Source organism: Anopheles gambiae, chromosome 2, assembly GCF_943734735.2.
Source record: "Anopheles gambiae chromosome 2, idAnoGambNW_F1_1, whole genome shotgun sequence".
Taxonomy (NCBI): domain Eukaryota; kingdom Metazoa; phylum Arthropoda; class Insecta; order Diptera; family Culicidae; genus Anopheles; species Anopheles gambiae.
Genome location: NC_064601.1, coordinates 70,615,049 through 70,635,564, shown reverse-complemented (window position 1 = coordinate 70,635,564; position 20,516 = coordinate 70,615,049). Strand labels below are relative to the sequence as shown.

At 43.0% G+C, this 20,516-nt stretch overlaps 2 protein-coding genes and 1 long non-coding RNA gene across 3 annotated transcripts; 1 reads left to right on the top strand and 2 right to left on the bottom strand.

Moving 5' to 3' along the window:
* Positions 1 to 230: 230 nt before the first annotated feature.
* LOC133391643 (uncharacterized) lies at positions 231 to 879 on the bottom strand. Its single transcript, XR_009765125.1, has 3 exons — positions 808 to 879; positions 398 to 707; positions 231 to 322 (listed from the first exon to the last, which is right to left on the bottom strand). It is a non-coding gene; the product is annotated as an uncharacterized LOC133391643 (long non-coding RNA).
* A 13,031-nt stretch (positions 880 to 13,910) lies between these two features.
* Positions 13,911 to 15,127, top strand: LOC133391996 (uncharacterized). Its single transcript, XM_061649636.1, has 2 exons — positions 13,911 to 14,256; positions 14,320 to 15,127. The coding sequence occupies exons 1-2, from the start codon at positions 14,135 to 14,137 to the stop codon at positions 14,651 to 14,653; spliced, it is 456 nt and encodes a 151-aa protein (XP_061505620.1). The 5' UTR covers positions 13,911 to 14,134; the 3' UTR covers positions 14,654 to 15,127.
* Positions 15,128 to 15,311: 184 nt separating this feature from the next.
* On the bottom strand, positions 15,312 to 16,489 carry LOC133391805 (uncharacterized). Its single transcript, XM_061648185.1, has 2 exons — positions 16,007 to 16,489; positions 15,312 to 15,939 (listed from the first exon to the last, which is right to left on the bottom strand). The coding sequence occupies exons 1-2, from the start codon at positions 16,157 to 16,159 to the stop codon at positions 15,436 to 15,438; spliced, it is 657 nt and encodes a 218-aa protein (XP_061504169.1). The 5' UTR covers positions 16,160 to 16,489; the 3' UTR covers positions 15,312 to 15,435.
* Positions 16,490 to 20,516: the final 4,027 nt, after the last annotated feature.

Genomic DNA, 20,516 nt, shown 5'->3' with positions numbered 1-20,516 from the left:
TTTGGGGCCCCTCAAGACCACGGGGCCCGACGCGGTCGCTTAGTTTGCTTAGCGCTTATTCCGCCCCTTGACACACACGGGCATGTCAAAACACTTAACTTAAAATTAGGCATATCGATTGATGCCTTAAAGCGTACTTAAGTCTAATCTTAACCCACTTGCGCACATCTACACGACATCACCATAACAGTGTTATCTTGTTAATTCAAATATTTAATGTTAACACTTTGACGGTCGCGCACACCACTGAACACTAAAAACATCTTAGGCCGTTGGGAATGAATGGCCTTTTCGGGGTCCGTCCGTAGCCTGTTCGATACACCTGAGGAAAGATAAAATATTTGGTTGAGAGACAACAGATCTAGATGTAGCAATTGTGCATCTAGAAGGAACTCACTTGTGGGATTTTTTCTCCTGCCAGGACCGCAATCAGTATTTGACCGCAATCAGTAGTGCAGTCGGTTCGGTCCTGTTGCTGCTGCAGCTATTGTGAGGCGGAGGATAATGATCCGAAAGGTTGAATTCCTGTCTCGAACGTTGTGAACGAGCGCGCTCGACACTGTCTGACGGCGCAATCGAGGCACCCGGTGCCGGCTGGGTCTCTAGCGTGTTGTGCTGGTAGAGCCCGACTCGTCGCCGTACAGCTTCCGGAGGATGTTCTTAAATGGTTCCTCGTAAGCCCACGTTCCAGGATAGAGGAAAATTGGCTGCAAAAAAAGGAATAAACACCATGATTAGCATCCTAGTCGCTAGCGTCACCAAACAATCTTCTTCTTCTTTCGTGGTCCGCTTACATACCGAACATACCGAATCATATACAATGCATCGTACAGTGGCAAACACCTGCAGCAGGCCCATATCGTTTCTGCATTATATCTGCAAGTTAAAAGAGGCCATAGTCTATTAAAATAATGTTTCTTTATCACTATAATCGCTGGATAACACTGTCTTGTGCTGTGTTCTCCACCACACCACTTTTCTATGCCGGTACATGCACGTACCGCTTCCGACAGAGCCAGCACGCATTGGGCAGGACTTCAACTACTTACTTTAGCTAAAATGGCACTTACTTACGTAAAATTAAGAACTTAATTATTAAAAAACTTACCACACTTGATCGGCCAACAACACTGTTTACGTTTTTTTACACACACAACCTAATTTCTACAGTGACAGTAGCCGCATAGCACCAACACAACGAAAGGTGTCAGGCGAGACGTCAGACGATCATAGGCGAAGGGTAGGAAGGAGATCGGTGGTGAGGGACGTGAAAGCTCAGCTCGACAGAATCACTATAGGAGGAAGCGAGGCAACTAGACTAGACTAGAGAAATTAGAGCGAGAGGTACCTCACCAACCCTCGCATTGTTTGTCGGGGTATGCGAGCTATCCACGTACACTACGATATCATTGATTGCCTGCGTGCGTATGTGAATTTTTAAAAATAACGGTAATTGCAAAGGTGACTGTGGGACGGACAGTGTTCATGAAATGAAAATATTTGAAAACTCTTAAATAAAAATATAACGAAAGTATAGTTGAGTAAATAAATTTATTTTTTGCATTAATTATTAAACCCTTTCAATGTGTATCCGCAATAAATATTATATTTTAAACCAGCTCCTACATTTGCAAATTTAAGCAGTGCTACCGTTGTTCACCCATATCTTAACCCTGGTTTGTATCCCCATCGATATACCGCACACATACACAATATTTGGCGCCACTTGTGCATATTTTTCAAAGCGCAAAGAGGCAATTGAAAATGGCTTACAATACTGATATGCTTTCTGATATTTTTCAGGACCGTGAACAAGCGATCGAGTGGATGCAAAAGCGGGCTCTTCTGCAGCCGGTTCAATTGTGCCCGAGATGTCCAAAGCAAATGAAGCTAACTCCCTACAAAAGCATCGACGGCTACAGGTATGTATGTCCCGACTACAAATGCGGCGGGACCAGCAGCATCCGGGCCGGGTCCATATTTGCCAACCACAAGGCTTCGCTTAGGAGCCTTGTGCGTTGTTGTTACGAGTGGGCCAATGGGGCCAACTCAACTCGTTGTGCGTTGGAGACTGGCCTCTCCCACAACACGGTTCTCTCGTGGTACGATACGATCCGAAGTTTTCTTTGGGAAACATTCGATCGTACACGAGAGAAGATAGGGGGGCCTGGCATGACGGTGGAAATCGACGAAACTGTCATCACTCGTCGAAAGTACAACGTCGGCCGGGTCGGTAGCTCCGGTCCTCAGTGGCTTGTGGGTGGGATATGCCGGGAAACTAAGGCCATTTTCCTGGAGCGTGTCCCGAAACGCTCGCTTGCCGTTTTGAGCGATCTGGTGGTTCGGCATGTTGAACCCGGAACGAAAATTATGACCGATCTCTGGAAAGGTTATAATGGGCTGGAGGAGCTTGGATATCCCCACGAATGTGTCAACCACTCCAGAAATTTCCTCAATCCAGATGATAACAATATCAATACAAAACGGATTGAGAATGTTTGGAGATGGTTGAAGGCATTTTTGAGAAAACAAGGCACTAATATTAAAAGCAACATGGACAAATATTTTGCTGAGCATATCTTCCGGAAATGCAATGATGATGTGTTTGTCGCCTTGATAGATGCCTTGGGGAACCAAATCGAACATTTTTAATAATTAGTTTTCTTTTTTTTAAGAAGGTACACTCAAAGCAGATTCTCATTTGGTCCAGAGAAGCTTAGCTGCGAAACGGACCCAAGGAGGAGGTTTTGATGGCACCTTGCTAAGGTGCATTCTACATTTCCCCTCCTTGTAAAAAAAAAAAGAAATTAAGTTTTAAAACAAATCCCTTTCTAAGATTTTGTTTTTTAGGCAGCGCAGTTGAAAACATCGATTTTTTTTTGGGGTTTTCCCCTGCGGTAAGTAATTCTAGATCATAGCGATCGGCTTGCACGAGATGATAACCCAATTTCCTTCCTTTCCTAACACTTTCTATTTGCATGCCTCCTGCCGCACGAGCTCGGTTTTAAGTGGCAAGCGGGATAAGGGATAGATCAAGTACACCGCATACCATCCGACCGATTTCCCGAAGCGGTAGCACACCTCACTAGTCGAGGGGGTTTCCCCTGCGGTAAGTATTGATACATCATAGCGATCGGTTTGCAAGAGACAATATAGGCAGTTTATTAATATTTTTTATTTTTCTTCCTATTTGCATGCCTCCTGCCGCACGAGCTCGCCGACCTACGCGTCGATCCGGTTTTAAGTGGCAAGCGGGATAAGGGATGAATCTAGTACACCGCATACCATCCGACCGATTTCCCGAAGCGGTAGCACACCTCACTAGTCGAGGGGGTTTCCCCTGCGGTAAGTATTGATACATCATAGCGATCGGTTTGCAAGAGACAATGTAGGCAGTTTATTAATTTTTTTTTTCTTCCTATTTGCATGCCTCCTGCCGCACGAGCTCGCCGACCTACGCGTCGATCCGGTTTTACAGGGTTTCCCACGATTTATTGGTCAGTTCCCATGATTTTTTGGTGCGTTCCCACGATTTTTTGATCGTATCCCATCGATTTTTGGTTTGTTCCCATAATTTATTGGTATTTTCCGATTGGATATCAATACAATTAGACCCAAAAATTCTGGGAAACGGCCAAAAAATCGTGGGAACGCACCAAAAAAATATGGGAACCCACCAAAAATTGATGGGAACCAATCAATAAATCGTGGGAAACCCTGTAAGTGGCAAGCGGGATAAGGGATAGATCAAGTACACCGCATACCATCCGACCGATTTCCCGAAGCGGTAGCACACCTCACTAGTCGAGGGGGTTTCCCCTGCGGTAAGTATTGATACATCATAGCGATCGGTTTGCAAGAGACAATGTAGGCATTTTATTAAAATTTTTTATTTTTCTTCCTATTTGCATGCCTCTTGCCGCACGAGCTCACCGACCTACGCGTCGATCCGGATTTAAGTGGCAGTGGGAAAAGGAATCTACAACGCCAACCATCCGACAGTGTTCACGATAAGAAAGGAAACGTCTCTTATCGTGGGGTCTCCCCTGCGGTAAGTTATTTCACATCACCAGTACAAGTCGGTAACAAAATTTGTAAACTTAAATGTTTCTTTTTAACGATGCTCGAGTGCATCGACGACCAGTCCGTGGAACAAGGCATTCACAGACGATCCAGGAAAACCAGCTGAATCCCATCAGCCGGGAACCAGCAACCTAAAAAAAAGCCGGACACAAACCATACCATTTTTCGATCCTCAAAAAAGCCCAACAACCAGAACGATATTATCCGCACCCTCACCGTCGATCTCACAGAACGAACGGGACGAGTGCTTTCCTGACGAGCTTGCTTCGGATAGTTGTGAAAGTGTTCCACGTACCACTGGTGGGTGATTTTCAGCTTGCTCGAGAACACCTGCACGAACCAGGTCTTGTGGAACCGGCGCAAACACTGCAGCGTGATCAGCGTCATGGCAACCATCGTCTCGGTAGGTGTGGTGCGCACCATATGCTTGTTGGTTGCCAACGTATCGAGGAAGGCGATTACGTAGTCCCGCGCTGGCTACATCATGACGGCAAATCCGGCCACCGACCAGAGGGCAGCAAACGTCTGCCGGATGGCAGTGGGGAGATGCTTTTCGATCGTTGCCAACAGTCCACCGAGCACCACGATCGTCACGATGAGGTTGACGAAAAGAAAGCTCGACCGAATATCGAACCACGGAAACCTGATGATAACCGCAACGAAATGTAAACAAACCGCCATAAATGAAAACAACACCAATTGAAACTGACACAAAGAGTGTGGAGCGGCCCACAGTGCCCAGGTCGCATGCATGTTCGAACTGTCACTGGTTTATTTACAGCGCGGTATTGGGTTTTTACCACTCAGCCTTAGCCTCCTTCAATTTGTCAAAAGGCAACCTGCGCGGGCGACTCAATACTGGTGAGCCCGTTGTTAAAGTCTGATGCTCGACCTTGTGGCAAGGTTTTTTCAACTGGTTTAGCTTGGTGATATCGCTGTACTCATGCAATATTGGGACGAATGGATTTTGGGTCGAGAAAGCTTTAATGGTAGGTGTATCAGCTGCATTTATGTTGAGAATCTCGCTTTTCGTTCTATTGTCTACTAATCTCTTTCTTTTCACGTCGACGAGCAAATCAAAATGGCCGAGAAAATCTGCACCGATGATTGGGCTGCCCACATCGGCGATTACAAACTCTCACGTGAACTTTCGTGCTAACCCAAGGTCAACAGTTAAACGTTTTGTGCCGAAAGTTGCTATCGTAGTGTTATTCGCGGCGAATAGTGTGCGTTTGCTTGCGTGTAACCGTTCACGCATAGTAGGGGGAATAACCGATATTTCGGCGCCTGTATCGATCATGTATCAATTGTACGAACTATTGTCCACTAAGTGAATTCGTTGAATATGTACGGGCGCTTCAGGGAGTGTATGATTCGGAGTGTTACCGGGGAAGTGATTAGTGTAACCTTTCTTCTTAATAATAAATGTGTTACGATTATTTGTGTTGAGCGGTTTTTTCGGTTTACATAGTGTCTCGAAAGAAAATGTTACGCGTTTGCGGGTGTCACTACTTACGGTTTGTTCCTGACGTGAACCGGTATGCCTTCTTCGAAAAAAAAATGCACTGGATGGTGCTGTCGCCTTCCTTCTCCTTCTCGCATTTATCCGCTTTCGCTCCGTGCCGGTACTGATACCAGCAAATCCATCTGCGTGACGAGGACGGCTTCCAATGATCACGTGATGAGTGCGTAGGTCGTTGTCCTCTCCTGTCCCTTGACCTTGATGTGTAGCGGGAACGGGTTGTGTGATGAGCTGCGCGTCGATCGACCGAGAGAACTTCGTCCAGTCTCCGGGAGAGTTGCTCGATCCGTTCTTCGAGTGCTGCGATAGCCGATGATGTTCTCGGTGTGTGATGCGTGTGGGAGGTCTCTCTTCGTACAGGTGCAATCTCCGTGCGTGGCGCCTCCATGATTTTGTCAGCCACGATGCGTCGTCGAGTGTAGCGGTGGGCAAGGCGGAAATGATGGACCGCATTGTGTTGGGTAGTGCACGAAGCCAGATGTTAAGAAGGACGCTGTCGGAGCATCCTTCTCCGCCCAATCTTCGCATCTCGGAGAGCAGCATGCTGGGCTTGTAGTCGCCCAGCGAAACACCGGAAAGGAGGTTGGTTAGCCGCTGGTTTTCCGAGGGTTGAAAATACTCCAGTACGGCGTTTTTCATCGTGATGTAACGATCGTTATTCTCACTTTTGTTACACTTTGCAATGGCAGTGTAAACGTATTTGGCTCGGTTGCCGAGCACCACGATGACCGTATTGAATTTCTGCTTGTCCGATTTTACGTCGTTGACGTTGAAAGCCGCTTCCAGGCAGAGGAACCATGTGTCCACATCATCCACATCGAAATTAGGAAAACTGATTTTTGAAACCACATGCCTTTCCTCGTGCTCCGCTTTGACGTGTGCCGGTGGCGCGTGGGGAGTCGTCTTCGGCGCGATTGGGGCACTTCCTTCGGGATTCATCTCGTACAGCGATCGCGAGCACTTTTATTGTATAAACGTTCGCGGACAGGTTAAAAACGAGGTGCTGTGGACCAGCTTTTGCTAGGCTGATGGAAATCGCCAATAACAAACAGCTGATCCGAAGGCTTCAGTGTGAGAGTGAAGCCGCTGATACAATCATGTAGAGAGCGAAGAGTCGATATCTCGGAGCTAAGCTGCGGTGGAATGTATACTGCCATGACGTACAGATGTGCGTTATTGCAGGCGACGCGCACACAAATATACTCGAGAGAGCGATCACGGGAAGGTAGTTCTATCGACTCATATGCGTTAGAAACGGCTAGGTTTAGGTTGGAGGATGGCTGGGACTGAAACGATTCGCTGGGACTGAAGGATTGGATGGAAAAAGGGTTTGTAGGGTCGGGACTAAGGGAAGAAGAAGGTGGAACATACTCAATGTATGTGTGATCGGCAAGGATCCGGGATCGTGCAACGACCGAACCCGTTGTGACGAGGGAGTTCAGAGCGAGGCCCTCATCTTCCTATGATTGTTAGAATGCACTTTCTTAATTTAAAAAGTAGCACCGAAAATCTCATGAAAAGCAAGCGAAAACATCTAAATCAACATGAAAAAAGCAAAAAAAAGAGAAAAATATTGAACTAGTCTGTACATTACCTATTCTCATGAAAATCAATCAATGAGACTGTTGGAAACTCGTGAGTGCCCAACAATTTGCCAGGTCACAGCGCGAGAGAAGAAATGGAAAGATGAAGAAAGAGTATGAGGGAAGTCAAGCGAGCGAGAGGAAAGAGAGGGAAAACGATAAGTTTGGCGATAAAAAGGTACGATGCGCCTGCACTCGCCCTTTTAGTTGAAAACGGAAATCTGTAACAGTGGACTAATTTTTTGAATCACCATCATCACAATAAAAAATAAGTGTTATCTAAAAAAAAATCCACACCGTTTTCAACAGAGACATTTCATTAATTTGTTTTATTTTTGTTGTGTTTGTGCCGATAATATTTATTTAATTACAGCAATTATACGCAGTACGCGATACTCGATATACGCGAATTCGCAGTACGCGATTCCTCTAAATTTGACAGTTCCATATGTTTTTTGCAAATATTTTAATTCTTGAAATAGTTTATGCTCTTATTGAATTTCCTTAATGTTCTTAAAGCATTTTGCATTGAATTTTCGCAAAAGATATCTGTTTAACAACAAAACACTTTAATGCTAAACTCTGTGGCGATATTTTTCAACCCTCGAACCAGTAGTGTAAACTATTTTTCAACAGGAATCCGCTATTCGCGAAAACTCGAGATACGCCATTGTGCTCGGTCCCATACGATAGCGTATATCGGATAATGACTGTATTTATTAAACTATTCACTAAATAGTTGGTTTATGTAAATTATTTTTGTATCTATTTATTTGTTGATTAATGAATTGAATAATTAATGAGTTTATAAATTAGGGGCCCAAACGTCAACCTCTGACAGTTGAGAGTGAAGCGAGGTGATGCAACCCGATGAAAGTTGTGATGTCAAATGGTAAAAATAAACCAGTTCAATTGCCGCTTGAAAACTGAAGAAGCCAAACTTTTTTTCTGTATGAAAAGTGTGAAGTGAGAATTTAGCTACGTTTACAAATTTATTTATTAATTTATTTATTCATTTGTTTGTTAGTATAATGAAATTGTTGGTAGTCGCAAATATAGATTTTCCTTGTATTTTATCCAGTAAACAGACTACATTTTTTTTATTCTGAAGGCTACCATATGTGATATTTATTTATTAATCTCTATTATGTAGTAATCTGCAACCATTTCTAATATTTTCTTTGCTTGTTTGTATTTGGCCACCGGTTTTTGATTTAATGTTTCTGTTGGCACGATATATACCACATACGTTCTAAACAGTATAGTTATTTGTAAACATCTATCTGTCAAGATCAGCTAGATCTTTAACCTACTTTACCCGACAGATGGCGTACTAGATACATAAGCTCAGTAATATCACAAAAAAAAACAAAAGAAAAGAAAGTTCAGAGGAGAAAGAGTAGACTTGTGTGATATATTAACAGAGGAGGAAGTCTTTATGGTCATCGAAGGCACAAAGGAAAACCCAGTCAAAGACAAAAGCCTCATGCAGAAGCGTTTGGAAGCCGCATTAGAAGATCGACTTAAAAAAAAAAGAGAGACGGCCGTCTATTAGTATTAGTGAAAAGCAAACGCCAGGCTGATAAACTAGCGAAATACAACCTAAACCTAGGCAATACAATGGTTTACGAGCATGAAACCCTCAATACATAGGAATAGCGACGACAGAACAGGAGCTTGTAGAGGGACTAAAGGAAGTCAAAGTAAAGGAGGCTTACATCGTCAATCGAAAAGATAAGGACGGCAAATACGTTAACACAAGAACAGCAATACTAACGTTCAACAAAAAAGTAATACCGAGACGTGTGGACGTTGGATATTACTACGATGTGTTGGTAGAACAATACTATCCGAAACCGATGGGGTGTATGACATGCCTTCCGTTAGGAAATAAAAAAGATAACTGCCGGGGAACAAAGAAATGCGCAAAATGCGCCGAGGAATACCATGAAAACTGCAATGGAGTCGAACGGTGCATTGAATGTGAAGAAAGCCATAGCACATTGGAAAAAATTGTCCAGTATACTTAGAGGTCAAAATATAAAACATCCAAACAAAAAATAGACTAACTATGAAAGAAGCGAGAGAAATGAGAAGAGCGCTAGTACCAGCGGTACCCAGAAATTACATAAATAAAATGTTCGCACAAATGATTAACAACCAACCAAACACAAAAGATATACCTCCACCAAAAACAATGGAAAACGAACACAACACAAATATGCAGAACATAACTCCCACATTCACAGACAAGCAGAATAATAAGCAGCACAAAATAATTGCACAAAACTACTGAAATAGATATCATAGATATGATATCATAGATATCACATCAAATGGTAAAAATAAACCAGTTCAATTGCCGCTTGAAAACTGAAGAAGCCAAACTTTTTTTCTGTATGAAAAGTGTGAAGAGAGAATTTAGCTACGTTTACAAATTTATTTATTAATTTATTTATTCATTTGTTTGTTAGTATAATGAAATTGTTGGTAGTCGCAAATATAGATTTTCCTTGTATTTTATCCAGTAAACAGACTACATTTTTTTTATTCTGAAGGCTACCATATGTGATATTTATTTATTAATCTCTATTATGTAGTAATCTGCAACCATTTCTAATATTTTCTTTGCTTGTTTGTATTTGGCCACCGGTTTTTGATTTAATGTTTCTGTTGGCACGATATATACCACATACGTTCTAAACAGTATAGTTATTTGTAAACATCTATCTGTCAAGATCAGCTAGATCTTTAACCTACTTTACCCGACAGATGGCGTACTAGATACATAAGCTCAGTAATATCACCAAAAAAAAACAAAAGAAAAGAAAGTTCAGAGGAGAAAGAGTAGACTTGTGTGATATATTAACAGAGGAGGAAGTCTTTATGGTCATCGAAGGCACAAAGGAAAACCCAGTCAAAGACAAAAGCCTCATGCAGAAGCGTTTGGAAGCCGCATTAGAAGATCGACTTAAAAAAAAAAGAGAGACGGCCGTCTATTAGTATTAGTGAAAAGCAAACGCCAGGCTGATAAACTAGCGAAATACAACCTAAACCTAGGCAATACAATGGTTTACGAGCATGAAACCCTCAATACATAGGAATAGCGACGACAGAACAGGAGCTTGTAGAGGGACTAAAGGAAGTCAAAGTAAAGGAGGCTTACATCGTCAATCGAAAAGATAAGGAAAGCAAATACGTTAACACAAGAACAGCAATACTAACTGTTGCATAGTAACACGCATAACGCAGTAACATTGCAAGACTCGATCAGAGTACACATTGAGTGAATAAAGACGATTCCATTCTGAACTAAGGAATAAAGCAGTTGTGTTTTTCTCAAGATATATTCCCTGCGACATATCATTTTGGCGACGAGGATTATTACTGAACCCGGAACCCGAAGCTCACGAGATTCTGAAGCTAACGAGAATTAGCGTCAAGGATGAACAATGAAAACCTTGAAACCGTTATCAACCAAATGACTACATTCGTTAACGCATGTAGATGGATGTATCTTGTTTCACAACAGAGTTGTTGTTCCAAACATTTACAGGAAAAAGGTACTTCAACAATTCCATCGCGGTCATCCTGGAATGGTGCGAATGAAATCCATTTCTCGAAGTTTCGTTTTCTGGCCGGGAATGGATGTCGATATCGAAAACTTTGTCCGGCGTTGTACTTCATGTTGCACTGCTGGCAAAGCACCAATCAAAGAAACACCTGAATCTTGGCCTGTGCCGGAAAAGCCATGGTCACGGGTACACGTGGACTATGCCGGTCCTGTAGATGGCGTGTATTTTTTGGTTGTAGTTGATCCATACACAAAATGGCCAGAAGTATATGCAACCAAAACTACAACAGCAAAGACAACTATCAAGTTTTTAACGCAATCATTCGCAACGTTTGGTGTTCCAGAAACTATAGTCTCTGATAATGGTACCCAGTTCACCAGCTTTGAATTCCAAGCATTTTGCAAACAATTGGGTATTTGTCACATCCGTACTGCACCATACCATCCGCAGTCAAACGGTTTGGCAGAACGTTTCGTGGACACACTAAAGCGTACATTGCGAAAAATTCGAGCAGGAGGAGAGACTTTAGATGAAGCTTTGCAGACTTTTTTGCAAGTTTATCGAACCACACCTACACCAGATAAGTCTCCAGCTGAATTGATGTTTCAGCGGCCTATTCGAACAGTTCAGTCATTATTACTACCTCCAGTTTCACGGTCACGAAATGAAAAGCCAGAAGCTGGTAGAAAATTCTTCGATCCTGGAGAAGCGGTTTATGCCCAAGTCTACCGCAATAATTCCTGGGAGTGGAAACCGGCATCAATAGTCGAACGAGTCGGTAGAGTGAATTACAACGTGTTTTTGGAAGACAACCAGCGAATTATTCGCTCACATGCAAATCAACTGAAGAAGCGTCTACAGGAGGAAACATCGTGTGGAAATAGAAATTGTCACGACACTGGAAATTTGTTAACTATTTTCTTTGACGAATTTGAATTGGGAACTCCACAGGCAGTTGAAAACTCAATTGAAATGACTGAACAAGAACATTACTATTCAGCTGATGAAGAGTCCGCTGAAGAAATTGAAGGAGAAAATTGGCAAACATCATCGTCCACAGTTACTACTCAAGCCACTCCACCGATGCCTGCATCTTCTGCTCAACCCGTGAAAGCGGAAAGACCTCGAAGAATTCGTAGGCCACCAGCCAGGTTTGAACCGTATTGGTGAATTAAGGGGGGAGATGTTGCATAGTAACACGCATAACGCAGTAACATTGCAAGACTCGATCAGAGTACACATTGAGTGAATAAAGACGATTCCATTCTGAACTAAGGAATAAAGCAGTTGTGTTTTTCTCAAGATATATTCCCTGCGACATATCACTAACGTTCAACAAAAAAGTAATACCGAGACGTGTGGACGTTGGATATTACTACGATGTGTTGGTAGAACAATACTATCCGAAACCGATGGGGTGTATGACATGCCTTCCGTTAGGAAATAAAAAAGATAACTGCCGGGGAACAAAGAAATGCGCAAAATGCGCCGAGGAATACCATGAAAACTGCAATGGAGTCGAACGGTGCATTGAATGTGAAGAAAGCCATAGCACATTGGAAAAAATTGTCCAGTATACTTAGAGGTCAAAATATAAAACATCCAAACAAAAAATAGACTAACTATGAAAGAAGCGAGAGAAATGAGAAGAGCGCTAGTACCAGCGGTACCCAGAAATTACATAAATAAAATGTTCGCACAAATGATTAACAACCAACCAAACACAAAAGATATACCTCCACCAAAAACAATGGAAAACGAACACAACACAAATATGCAGAACATAACTCCCACATTCACAGACAAGCAGAATAATAAGTAGCACAAAATAATTGCACAAAACTACTGAAATAGATATCATAGAAATAGAAACCAGCGAGGAGGAAATAGCAGCTTTTATGAGCGACGAAATCAATTCTCATTGGCTTCCAAATAAAAGTAAAACAGAAATAAAGCAAAATATCAAACAAACAGACAGATAAACATTAAAAAATAACACTCGCTAATAAAAAGAAAATGGAAATATAAAACTTTTCCCAAAATAATGAACAAAGCTTACGAAATTGCAAGAATGAACTTAGAGAATTCTTAATAAAGGGAAATTTTTCAATAGCATGTCTGCATGGATTCAATTAATTAATTCAAATTAAGACAAGATAGAGAGGATGGTTATGGCAAAAAATGCATTATTATTGAAAAAAATCATATTTAAAAGAATACCAGAACTATAAAGCTGCAAATTTATACAGTTAACCGGAATAAAACTAACCGAGTTGAATATTAATATAATTTCAATGCCTCGAAGAAAGTAACAACGTGTGAATTTGAAGAAACGATAAAACAAATAACAAATTTCGGCAAAAAGAAGATAATTGAAGGAGACTTTAACAGTTATCATTCATATAGGGGTGATGAAAAAATAGACAGTTGGGGAAGTTCAGTTATCCGGCGCTACAACCGCTTTGCGGTCTTGGCCTGCCTCAGGAGTGTCCGAAACCGCTCACGGTCTCGCGCCTTCGTCTGCCAGTCCGTTATCCCGGCCTTAATGGCGGACGCCTCCACGCCATCTTGCCACCTCAATTTGGGCCTACCACGCCTCCTCTGTCCTTGTGGACGGCTTAAAAAGACTTTACGGGCTGGGTCGTCCGTTTCCATGCGTATAACATGGCCAGCCCACCGGAGCCTGGCGAGCTTGATACGCTGTACGACAGTGAGGTCGCCGTACATCTCGTATAGCCCGTCATTATAGCGTCTCCTCCATTGTCCTTCCACATATGGGAGCTTCACACAGTCAACCGTACTACTCGGTGGTTTGTCGATCAAAGAGACCGTTTATTCTTTCTTACTTCCTAACTTAACTCTAATTACATCTATGCTCGCTCTAGATAAGTTTAGCTCTAGATAAGCTGCAATTTAGATCGCTTTCGATTAGTTTGATTCCGATCCCATCTGAATCCCTACACACACATACGGGGCCAAGTATCCTTCTGAGCATCTTGCTCTCGAACGGGGCTAAGAGGGTTTCGTCAGATTTGGACAGTGTCCATGTCTCATAGGCATATGTGAGTACTGGTACTATATAGGTACTATATATTCCCAGCTTCGTCCGTCGCGACAGGTTCTTTGAGGTGAACTGCTTTTTCAGGCTGTAGAATGACCGGTTGGCAGCCAGCATCCTTGCGTGCAACTCAGCTTCCATGCTATTGTCGTTGTTGACCTTTGACCCAAGATAGGTGAATTGTGGGACGACTTCAAACGTGCGTTCACCTATCTGTACAACACGCCTACGTAAACGTAAAAAAAAGTAAACAAGTTTAATTAAGATACATACGTTTCGCAAGCTAACAACAATCCTTGTTTTAAAAATCGAAATGATTTTCTCCCACTTCGTAAGTGACGATAACAGCAGTGAAGAAGAAACAACGGTAGATCTGGCAAAACAGCGCCGACTGCTTCGAAGTGTTTTCGACCCGTTACAGCTTTCTAACCAAGCGTGAGTTAAGCATGCGGCTCATTTGTGCAAACCGTGTTAAACATATGTGATTGTTCTTTTCAGATTTAAGAAAAATTTTCGTGTATCGAAGGAAATTTTCCTTGACATTCTGGCGGAGATCGAGCCCAAGTTCCCACCGGTTAAGGGAAAGGGGCTTAAGCCAAATGAAATTTTGGCTGCTGCTCTGCGATTTCTAGCTGAAGGCAGCTACCAAAATGGAACAGGTAATGATTACAAAATAACTATTGCCCAACCTACTTTCTCGGTAGCCTTTGCAAAGTGCTTGAACGTAATCGAAGAAACTCTTGGGAACAAATGGATCTCTTTAGCGATGGAACCAAATGAGCAACAAGATGCACGACGATACTTCTTCTCAATTTCTGGTGATGTGTGTTGATGAAACACACATAAAAATTATTGCACCAGTGGACGATTACGATTAGCATTATAACCGGAAGGACTATTACAGCATAAACGCGATGATTGTAAGTAAAGCTTTCAGTTTTTTTGTCTTATGTTGTAAACTTCAATATTATTTTTCTTCGTACCGGTAGATTTGCGACCATCTCATGAAACTTCGGTATGTGAATGCCAAATTCGGAGGAGTCAATCACGATTCACATATTTGGAATGTAAGTGGAATGGACAACTTTTTCGAAACAAAACATCGAAGCGGAGAAACTGCATTCAAGCTACTAGGTAATACATTAAACCATCCTATGGGTATTTGTTTATGTAAATAATCGTTTAAATTCTCACTGGTGATTCTGGATACCCGTCAAAACCATGGTTAATAACACCAAAACGTAATCCTACTCCAAACACAACAGAAGCTGCCTTTAATAAAAACCATTCTTTAGGTAGAGAAATAGTGGAGCGTGCGATCGGGTTGCTAAAAATAGATTTAGGTGTTTGTTAGGTGCTCGAGAGTTGCACTACACTCCGTTAAAAGCAACTCAAATAACGAACGTATGTTGCATCTTACACAACATGTGTATTGCGTATGGATTGGAAGATCTAAGCTCAGATGAATAAAAGGCAACGCAACTAAGTTAGCGATTGAGTTCAAGTTTTTATTTTTTATTCATCACAAAAGTTCACAAAATGCATCACAGTTCAGCTGATCAATAAAATTAAACATAAACTAACGACTAAAAACTTAAAGATAATGAATTTTTTTTAACCAATTGTCAGGCGTTCCATAGCCTCTTTCAGCGCTGCTGTTGCATTCTCTATTGCGTCAGCTACCTTCGTTAGAGCGGCGGTAGATTCTTTTTGCGCCCCTATGTTGCGCTTCAAGAGCTGTAGCAGCTCTTCGTTTTGGCGCAACACCGCTACGGTGTTTCTGCGCTTCCGGCTTCGTTTCTGTCGAGCTTTGGTTACCACCGGGTTTTGCTGCTCGTTATTTGCCATCTCACTATTTGGCTGCTCGTGTTCTATGTTTGGCTCGTTATTGTTAATCGCCAACAATTGGTTGTAATTGTTGTTGTTGCTGTCCATCGTGCAAAGCTGATCGCCGAAAGAATGGCTAGAGTTGCCTTCTATTGTGGCCTTTAAGTTGGTCAAGTCAGCAACTCGTTCCTCCACGTCGTTTAAGGGCCGTTGATGGAACGGCCCGCCACCAGTAGCTTTATTAAATCGCAGATTTTTTTTTTTGACCGCACATTTATAATCGAACCATACCTGTAAAACCAGACATCGAAAATTAAAAGCAAAATGTATATAAGTATTGTTGCTCTTTTAATCTTACCCGCTTCCACGTTGCACCCGTTCGAATTGGCGGTCCAAGGGCGTTAAGATGCTCGGCCATCGCTTCCCAAAAAGCGGTGTGGTCACCCTTGAACATCCCTCTAGCGATGTCGGGGACATCTTCCAACTTGTCGACCATTTTTTGGTACTGCATTCTGGTTGTGCGGGCGTTTTTGTTATTCCTAAAAGTGTATGCAGTATTAGATGTGTTAATAACATTTGCTTATGCTGTTGGTTGTTGAAGCAGTCACTCACTGAAGAAGTTGCTGGAATCCATTGCTGTTGAACGCAAACCGGGTGCGCGAGCCCTTCATCTTTCGACTACCATCGAACAACAGCAGAGGAAGGAAATACCAGCAGCTTCTTAAGCCGAAACAGCAGCACGTTACCAATATCTCCCCTACTAGCAAAGAGAATGTAAAAGTGTGCGTCTTTCAGGCGAGGGGCATGTAGAAGCAGGGGGAGACGGTTGGAAATACGCGGAATTACGCGGCAGCGAGAGCGTTTTTTGCTTTCTACACAGTTTTCGCACTCACACAATCACACATGTGTGAATGTGTGTGTTCACTTTCAGCCAGCGCGCTCAGTTTGGTTTTCTCGCAGCGGCTTGCTGGTGTCGGTGTCTCGCTCGCACTAGTGCAGCGAGTGTTCCTCGTGCGTTCCCTTTCTTGCTACCACACAAAATCGTCAGTACAGTTCAAGCCTTCGCAGTGTGAGGCCGCGCGCGTTTTAGCCTAAGTCCCGGGCGCTCGATGTAATTTGAAGTGAAGTGTTGAAGTGTTGTTTATTTCAATTCACATTATTACGGCCTCGGCCGTATGTTCTATTGATAAAGTGTTGTGCGCATTGAAATAAAGCAGCATTAATCTTTCATAATTCAACATGAATATGTAAATTATGTTGCTTTATTTCAATGCTTTTTTTTACAGTATTCAACATGAACAACATACAGCCAGTAAAGCGGGTGCTTGAAGTGACGATTTTTTTAAATTATTTATAATAAAAAATATGTGTGGTTTTGTGGCAAGATTGTGGTTAGCGATGTGTGGAACTGTGCCTTAAGTTTCAATAAAGTGTTAAAATATCAAACGAGTTTGATGTAATTAAATTTATTTCGATGCATGCGATTTTATTACGCAGCAAATCAAAGTGAACGAAAGCGCACAGCGCACAACGCGCAACGAAAGAAACGAGGGGGAGGGGGTGTTCAGCGCAGCGCGCAAGTGCGGCAACAGCGCAGCGCAAACCGAAAGAAACGCGAGAGAGCAAGAACAGCTGATCCGCGCATCCAGCGCAGCGCGAGAGGAAAAAAACGGGAGGGAGGGGGTATCAGCTGATCAGCTGTTTTGTATCGCGAGAGCGCCCCGTGTAATTTGAAGGCATGCGAGAGAGCGCTGCGCGCGCTCACTCTCAATTCGGAAAAAAATCGCTTCCGCTCGACTATGGCGGCCAATACAAAATCGACCGAACCCCTTCCCCCTGTTTCTACATGCCCCTCGCCTGTAAATTTCGCTCTCTTTGTCTGTCGGGTCCAGCATATCGCCATTGGTATGGATATGGCGGTACACATGTTTTTGTTTAAAATGATCAAATTTGATTATTTCTGAAATAAAATACTTACATTTTGTCGTGAAAGCAAATGCAACAACTCTGACCGACACAACACAACAATAAACAATCTGAGATTGGCGCCTTTCCGTGACAAAAAGCTGACGGAAAGCTGTTTGACAGTTTTGGATTTCCGTTTGTGTTTCATAATACATATCTTGGCAGTGTGCTTGTGAGTTTGTGTTTCGTTAAATTTTATTTTTCCAACACACAACACAAACGGATGTCATAATACAAATCTTCCGATTTTGACAACTTGTCTTTACAATTTGTGTTTCATAATCGGGCCTCCTGGCTGTGAAATATTTCGCATTCAAACTTCATACCTTGCTGCACCGTGGCCAAAACACATATCTAGAGGTGCACTACCAAGCGCACCACCTCTAAAAACAATCAACGATTTTCCGCATCCGGCCCGTGACGGTCTACAACAATGGAAGAGCCGTAGATGCTGTAGCTATCCTGGACGAGAGATCATCGGTTTCCCTATTGGAAGCGGTCCAGGCTCTACAATTGGGCCTCGACGAAAAGGCAGATCCATTGGAGCTTTGTTGGACGTCCAACATGACCCGGAAAGAAGAAACGTCTCATCGCGTGAGCTTCCAGATATCAGCGAAGGGGGTAGGGCGGTGGCGCTACAACATAGCGGCCGCCTACACTATAAACAAGCTAAGTCTCCCGTCTTCTTCTTCTTCTATTTGGCGTAACGTCCTACGCGGACATGCCGGCCAACACAGGGTTTCGACACTTAATTCATTACCATGTAGCCGGATAGTCAATCCTTGCTACGAGGAGACGGTCCATTCTAGGCTTGAACCCATGACGGGCATATTATTGAGTCGTTCGAGTTAACGACTGTACCACGGGACCGCCCTTAGTCTTCCGTCTAATAACTTTAATTACGACATACTGATAAGTACTTTTACTCATCTACATCACTTTCCGACAACGTCGCTGGAGACGGCAAGACCCACCCTGCTGATCGGACTCAGTGATGTGAACCTAATACGGTCACTGGAGACACGGTTCGGACAGCCGGACGAACCCTTCGCTGTGAAAAGCACACTATGATGGCCCAAACGCTATGAATTCACTCACGGAACACTGAAGCGTTTGAACGTGTTTCTGCGTTACTCCTGTGTGCTGTCTGTTTTTGGTGTGATTTTTGTATGAAACCGTTCGTGTTTGAGTTTTGTGAAGCTGTTGCTGTCGCAAGTTTGCTGTGTTGCTGTGTTGAGGCGTTTTGTTCCTGCATCGTATGAGAATTTCTACGAGAACGCGTTCCTGAATTGTATTTCTATGTGATTTCTATTTCATCGACGACTGCGGTTCAGTGTTATTGACCCTGCTTAATACCCCGCTGCGCAAAGCAATCGAAAACTTCTCAAACTCAAACTGCAAACATATTTCACAGCCCATAGCCGGCATCGCGAAAGAAATGGTTTAAAATTATTAGTCGTTAAAAATTAACCAGAGTCGTTTAAAATTGCTAGAATTTTTCATCGTCGATGAAATAGAAATCACATAGAAATACAATTCAGGAACGCGTTCTCGTAGAAATTCTCATACGATGCAGGAACAAAACGCCTCAACACAGCAACACAGCAAACTTGCGACAGGAACAGCTTCACAAAACTCAAACACGAACGGTTTCATACAAAAATCACACCAAAAACAGACAGCACACAGGAGTAACGCAGAAACACTTTCAAACGCTTCAGTGTTCCGTGAGTGAATTCATAGCGTTTGGGCCATCATAGTGTGCTTTTCACAGCGAAGGGTTCGTCCGGCTGTCCGAACCGTGTCTCCAGTGACCGTATTAGGTTCACATCACTGAGTCCGATCAGCAGGGTGGGTCTTGCCGTCTCCAGCGACGTTGTCGGAAAGTGATGTAGATGAGTAAAAGTACTTATCAGTATGTCGTAATTAAAGTTATTAGACGGAAGACTAAGGGCGGTCCCGTGGTACAGTCGTTAACTCGAACGACTCAATAATATGCCCGTCATGGGTTCAAGCCTAGAATGGACCGTCTCCTCGTAGCAAGGATTGACTATCCGGCTACGTGGTAATGAATTAAGTGTCGAAACCCTGTGTTGGCCGGCATGTCCGCGTAGGACGTTACGCCAAATAGAAGAAGAAGAAGACGGGAGACTTTGCTTGTTTATAGTGTAGGCGGCCGCTATGTTGTAGCGCCACCGCCCTACCCCCTTCGCTGATATCTGGAAGCTCACGCGATGAGACGTTTCTTCTTTCCGGGTCATGTTGGACGTCCAACAAAGCTCCAATGGATCTGCCTTTTCGTCGAGGCCCAATTGTAGAGCCTGGACCGCTTCCAATAGGGAAACCGATGATCTCTCGTCCAGGATAGCTACAGCATCTACGGCTCTTCCATTGTTGTAGACCGTCACGGGCCGGATGCGGAAAATCGCTGATTGTTTTTAGAGGTAGTGCGCTTGGTAGTGCACCTCTAGATATGTGTTTTGGCCACGGTGCAGCAAGGTATGATGTCGTAGCAAGGTATGAAGTTTGAATGCGAAATATTTCACAGCCATGAGGCCCGATTATGAAACACAAATTGTAAAGACAAGTTGTCAAAATCGGAAGATTTGTATTATGACATCCGTTTGTTTGTGTTGTGTGTTGGAAAAATAAAATTTAACGAAACACAAACTCACAAGCACACTGCCAATATGGGCTGTGAAATATGTTTGCAGTTTGAGTTTGAGAAGTTTTCGATCGTTTTGCGCAGCGGGCAAAGTCTGACATTATCATAAACGAACTGGCGGAATAAAGACCCAGGCTGCAAAAGACAGCCCGAAAGGCTACATTTTGTGTATTTATAATACTGGGTTGGCGAGTTAACTTGCTTTTTAAGCATTTTACTCTTATTATTGAATATAAAT